General features: G+C 39.3%; 1 protein-coding gene across 1 annotated transcript in view; it reads left to right on the top strand.

The window, feature by feature from the left end:
• Nucleotides 1-1,537: 1,537 nt before the first annotated feature.
• Nucleotides 1,538-6,514, top strand: part of lmnb2 (lamin B2) — a gene marked incomplete at its 5' end in the record, with an annotated part of 5,758 nt that continues 781 nt past the window's right edge. Inside the window, 9 exon segments of the mRNA XM_035652944.1 lie at nucleotides 1,538-1,674; nucleotides 1,841-1,997; nucleotides 2,321-2,446; nucleotides 4,252-4,350; nucleotides 4,923-4,994; nucleotides 5,145-5,270; nucleotides 5,431-5,651; nucleotides 5,914-6,145; nucleotides 6,286-6,393. Of these exon segments, the coding sequence (XP_035508837.1) occupies nucleotides 1,538-1,674; nucleotides 1,841-1,997; nucleotides 2,321-2,446; nucleotides 4,252-4,350; nucleotides 4,923-4,994; nucleotides 5,145-5,270; nucleotides 5,431-5,651; nucleotides 5,914-6,145; nucleotides 6,286-6,393 (1,278 nt within the window).

The raw sequence follows: 6,514 nt of genomic DNA, 5'->3' as shown, positions 1-6,514 counted from the left end.
TACTTTCGCAAGGCACTGTATAGACCTATATCGTAGGAATCACTCCATTAACTTTGTTATGCAGATGTTCCCCAATTATATTGATCAAGCTGATGAAATTATATTGATGAAATTAATCATTTAGTTAAATTACAAGCATGCCATAAGGACATAAAAACATGGATGTCGTGCAATTTTCTGTCCTTCAAAGTTCTTGTACTTGGCCCCAAACACCTCCGAAACTTTATCTGAAGATATAATTACTCTAGATGGCATTACTTTGGCCTCCAGCACCACATTCAGGAATCTTGGAGTTCTCTTTTATCAGGATATTTCCTTAAATACATCATGTCACAAAACCATGCAAAAAAAACTAGCCCATGAATTTGTTACGTCTAGGCTGGAATACTGCAATTACTTATTATCAGGCTGCCCCAATAAGTCCCTTAACACTCTCTAGTTGATCCAGAATGCTTAAGAACATGTACTGGCAGGGACTAGGAAAAATATGGGACCATTATTGTAGTAGAACTATGTACAAATGTGAGTGGAGAGTTGTGCAACTGTATCTCAACCTGTATGTGCATAATCAGTTATGTAAATGTGTAAAAGAATATATAAATATGTAGAGATTTGTGTACAGGAATCTGCAAATGAGTATTCAGAATCTGTGTGCGTAATTAGATTTGCAAATATATACAAATCTGTTTACAGATTTGCAAGTGCATTGAGATTTGTAATGTGTAGACAAATCTAGGTATGAAACTCAGTCATCAACAGAAACAGAAACAGCTGTGTAGAAGGCTTAAAACAGGGTAAGGAACAGCCTAACTCTGCTACCAAGGTGAGGTTGTGGGAGACAGTTTCATGTCACAGGTCATACACCATTGCAAGACTGAGACAAATGCATCAGCAAGGTCTCTCCAAGACAAAGATTTCAAAGCAGACTGGGGTTTCAAGATGTGCTGTTCAAGCTCTTTTGAAGAAGCACAAAGAAACAAGCAAAATTGAGGATTGTATACGCTGTGGTTGGCCAAGGAAATATAGTACAGCAGATAAAAAACACATCAAGCTTATTTCCTTTTGAAATCGGATGATGTCTAGCAGTTCCATCAGCTCAGAACTGGCAGAAACCAGTGGGACCTAGGTACACCCATCTACTGTCTGGAGAAGTCTTGCCAGAAGAGGTCTTCATGAAAGAGTTGCAGCCAAAAAGCCATACCTCCGACATGGAAACAAGGCCAAGCGACTCAACTATGCACAAAAACATAGGAACTGGGGTGCCCTGATCTCAACATTGAGTCTGTCTGGGATTACATGAAGAGACAGAAGGATTTGAGGAAGCCTACATCCACAGAAGATCTGTGGTTAGATCTAGATATGTTTGGAACAACCTACCAGCCAATTTTAGAGTCATAACTTAATGTACATCTTTTAAAAAAAAAAAAATGTATTTGGAAAACTACTTGAAAATCCATTCCACAATGGCTTTTTTCCCCGTTATTAATATTTTTTTTCCACCTAGCCAAGTAAGGAATTTGTGTGTCCTTCTGTTTAGGTGACCGGCCTGAAGGCTCTGTATGAGGCAGAGTTAGCTGATGCTCGACGGGTTTTGGATGAAACTGCTAAAGAGAGAGCGAGGCTTCAGATAGACTTGGGCAAGGCTCAGGCTGAACTGGAAGAAGCCACACGCAGGTAATTTGATATAGTACTCCCAATTATCACACATGTCACAATGTTTGAGATCATATTAATATGGGCACCAAGTAAACATTTGGAACCAGAGTCACTCGGAAGTGCAGGATCAATGGCCAATTTGAAGCAATAACTGTCTTCTTCTTCCTCTGTCCATGTGTTCCAGTGCCAAGAAGAAGGACAGTGAACTTGCAGCCGCAGTGTCCAGGGCCAGTGGTTTGGAAGGCCAGCTGAACAAGAGTGAAGCGGCTCTTGCTACAGCTCTAAGCCAGAATGCTGCTCTTACTTCTGAGCTGGCAGATGTCAAGAGCCTGCTGGCTAAGGTGCAAGGTTTTCCGTGTTCAAAGCAATTTCTTTGTGAGAGTTCTATTGGTTGCAATGGTGACAGTGTCAACGCGAGATTGTTTAGTAGAGCAATTTCCTAATCAATTAAGTGTAAATTAAATGGATATAAAGAAGCTGAACATTTCACATGTTAAAGGTTGTTTTTAAAATGGCCGCAGTGGGAAGATTTGTATATGTAGGATTTACACGTCATAAATATTTCCAGCTTTTCTTCTACAGCTTGCTGCTTGGATCAGTTAGTTAACTTTATGTTCGAAGTGTCCGTGTACTAAAATTTCTTATGGCATTTTGCGGTGTTTAGGCAGAGGACAGCCATGCTGTTGCTAAGCGCCAGCTGGAGGCAGAGACACTAATGCGCGTAGACTTGGAGAACCGCTGTCAATCACTGAGTGAAGAGCTGGAGTTCAGGAAGAGCATGTTTGAGGAGGTAAGGAGTATGTGTGATAAACAATGACAGGTGCGTAGGACTGCCACAAATAATTACTTCCATGATCAACTAATCTAGCAGTTTTCTTTCTTCAACTTTTTGTTCACATTTATGACTGCATGCTTAAGGACCTCTCATGGTTGTGGTGATTCACAATGTTTGAATGTTATTTACTGACTGCTGATTCCTCTTAAGTAGGCCACAAGTAATGAACAACTGCTAGGTTAAAAACAAAGTTTATCTAGTCGGTTGAAGGCCACATTTTAGCCTTTTTTGTAACCCAAAAACATCCATAGAAATGTTTGGTCTCATCTTGAACTATATCTCCAGATTAATTCCATACCCAGTATGTTATGATTCACTAAGATTAGGCACGATACAAAGTGATGAAATCCCACTCCCATCTTGACTATGGCAGCCGGAGCAAATTGCAAGTCACTGGCCGCTGCTGTATGTTCTCTATGCGTCTGTACGGTCGCCATATTGTATACAAAATTGGCTGTTGCTCACTTAATTCTGAACTGATTTTCTTTGTTATAAACGTGAGAAGACGATACTGGAATTAAACTTACTTACTGGGAGTGGGTCTCATCAGTTCTTTGCCAAAATATTACCTTTCTGAATGGCCACAATTTCCACTTGGACATGCAGCCTCTGATCTTTGAATTGGCAAGTGTAAATTATTTTGAGTTCTTTCAAAAATACAGCTTTCTATTATATTCTTATAAAGCCGCCTGTTTGTTTGTAATATTCTAAATAAATAATAGCATTAAAGCTTCTAATTAAATAGAGAAGCTCGTCCAAAGAATTTACCCATGTATTGTTTCCTCATTAAGTTTATACAGTTAGGTGAGTATCTATATAAGAAAACATACTATACTATACAAAAAAACTTTTGAAAACTTTGCATCTGGCATTTGTGGTTTTTAGTGGTTAAACCATATGTGTAGTTAGGTCTGTCACAATAACTACTTCTGTTGGACAATATACTGTCCCAGGAATAACTGCGTTAAAAATATTTTTGCCATTTTGACACAATTTCATATATCATAATTAAACCCTTACCAATATCAATGGTCTTTTAATTCTTAAGAATATTCGGTCATTGGAATTGTAATGTGAAAAAATATTAAAATATCCTAAATAAATACAAATAATAAAGTTTGTAAAACTGGATGGAATAGATACTTTTTGTTGCCACTGTTTTTAAACAAAGCCCATGTTAATGGACTCCAGTGTTTACCCTACTTATTGCCTCGGAGCGTGGAGGAAATTGACGAGAATTGATCATTGTTATTGGGTGAGTACAATATATGCCCCGATTAATCGAATTAAGTGACCTGCCACAGTTGCAGGTGAGGGGAAAAAATATTTTTAGACCATGCTGTCCACCCATAATGTGATGTCTAAGAATTTAAACTTTTTTGAGCTAAAACTAAAATCAAAGTCCATACCATAAGTAAAATATTTGTTGGCTATTGTTTCAATATATTTTAATGTTTTCTGTTCAAACCCATCATTTATCCTTCAGGTCACTATTGTGTTCTCTGCCATAAGCATTTCTACAATAAATGTTTGTGTGTGAGTATTTAGAATAGAATGCAATCACTAATAGTAACATGTGCCACCAAAGCAGAATAAATATCATTCCTGCACTGTTAAGATCATTCTATCTTTTATATTCTAAAAAGTACTTTTACATTACATTTTTATGCACCAACTTACCAAGGCAAATTCCTTGTACGTGTAAAAACTTAATTGGCAATAAACCCAATTCTGATTCTGATCTTTCTCCTTGTGTTCAGGAGGTGCGTGAGTCTCGGCGTCGACAGGAGCAGAGAATAGTGGAGGTGGACTCTGGAGTCAGACAGGACTTCGAGGTGAAACTAGCACAAGCTTTACAGGTAACTTAGGGGGTGAGATTACAGCAGCTGTCGTGTCTGTGGTAGGGCTGGACTATAGAAACGAATTATGTAAATATACAATATCAGTGACAGAAGAATGCAAATATGGGGTTCATATGAATATATTGATGAAAGAATGTATTTCCCTCAGCACATTGCAAATGTGTTTTGAAATTTTAAACCTGTCTTTGGGCAGTGCTCACTAATGTGTGTAAAGTCATTGTGCTGAAGTGGGATTTCGCATGATACAATACTACAAATGTAGGTACAACCATCTGATTGCATGTTACCACAAAGTATGGTCATGTTTAGCTTGGCTGCTAAAACACAGTAACCCAAAATCAACAAATACCAGGCTGTAAAAAATATTAATTTTCTCAGTTTTAAAAAAAGCATTTAGTCAGTTTTTGCATATTATATATAATTTTGTATAATAAACCTATCCTGTGTGAGCTCAGTATTCTTTGTTCAGCAGAGAAACTGACAACAACTGTGACATGGTTCTGTTGTTGTCCCCAGGGGAGCTTTTGTTTGAGGATTAGTATTAATCATGTTTGTGTGATTCCCGCCAGGACCTGAGGAGGCAACATGATGAGCAAGTGTCTCTTTATAAGGAAGAACTGGAGCAAACCTTCCAGGCCAAGGTGAGAAATAAATAATTTTTTTGTCTTGTCTTTTGACTCTCACACAGTCTTCCAAGGGGAAAAAAAGATTGATTGATTTTTTTAAATTTGCTGTCCTCAAGCTGGAAGATGTGCAAAGAACCCTTTCTCACAGTGTCTGTTTCCTTCTAGCTGGATAATGCCAAGGTGTCCTCTGAGATCAATGACAAGGCAATGAGCACAGCTAGGGAAGAGCTTCAGGAGTCCCGTATGAGAATAGAGAGTCTTGGATATCAGCTGAGTGCTTTGCAGAAACAGGTACTAAATGATCACCTGTACACACAAATGACTTCATCCACATCTCTGACAGTTACAGGTACTCCTATTCAGCTTCATGAATTGTATTCACTAATGTTGGTTGGGTGTGTTTGTGTGTGTGTGTGTGTGTGTGTGTGTGTGTGTGTTTGTGTATTTTTAGGCAGCTGCCTCAGAGGATCGTATCAGAGAGCTGGAGGAAATTCTGTCAGCAGAGCGAGAGAAGCACCGCCGTGCCAACGAAGGAAAAGAACAGGAGATGAGCGAATTGAGAGAGAGGATGAACGCTCAGCTCAGTGAATACCAGGAGCTGTTAGATGTGAAGCTTGCCCTAGATATGGAGATCAATGCATACAGGAAACTGCTGGAGGGAGAGGAGCACAGGTACAACACACCTAAGTTACATGTTACAACCTATTATGTGAAACGGTAGAATGTTGTAAATGAAAATCTGTCCCAGAAGTTTTATTGTGTGTTATCAGTGATAATCTCACATTATGTAATTATGAGAGTGGCTATTATTAGATTCTCATTTGAATAGCAGGAAGTGACTGTCTTTTCTGCTAACTTCTGACAGCTCAGACCCACTGTGTCATGAAGTGGTAGGTAGCCATTAACTTACCTGTGACTGGTGTGCTTCTTTCAGACTGAAGCTGTCCCCCAGCCCATCGTCTCGAGTCAGTGTTTCCAGGATAACAGGATCTTCCTCCTCCCGCTCCTCCAAGAGGAAGAGAGTGGAGTCCAAGGATGTCCCAGAGGTGGGAAGAGGAGAGGGGCAGCTGCTGGTGTCAGAAGAGGCCACAGCTAGTGGAGCAGTCACCATATCACCCACTGACATGGATGGAAATGCAGTCACTCTGACCAATGATACTGAGCAGGTGTGTAAGAGTGGTATAAGACTAATAAAACTCCTGAGGTCTGCAATAAGTTCAGCAAAAAGTGTGTGTGTGTGTGTGTCAATAGGTTCCAGGTTAAAAGATTCTGTACACATGTCTTAAGAATGTCTTGTGCTTTGCAGGACCAACCTTTGGGCAACTGGAGGTTGAAGAGACAGGTTGACAATGGGGACGAGGTCATCTACAAGTTCTCTCCGAAGTTTGTGCTCAAGGCTGGACAGTCAGTCACGGTGAGAAATATGAAGTGGAAGTAAATGTTACAATTTTTATTATTTTTGCTTTGCTTGTATAATTTTGAAGCCAGCTTAAAGGTTCAGTTCATCCAAAACACTTTCACATTTCACTTTTCTC

This window comes from Morone saxatilis, unplaced genomic scaffold (genome assembly GCF_004916995.1).
Source record: "Morone saxatilis isolate NCDOM2014 unplaced genomic scaffold, NCSU_SB_2.0 Contig12, whole genome shotgun sequence".
NCBI lineage: Eukaryota > Metazoa > Chordata > Actinopteri > Moronidae > Morone > Morone saxatilis.
Note: the sequence above shows the minus strand (reverse complement) of the source record. Positions and strands in the feature narration are given on the sequence as shown.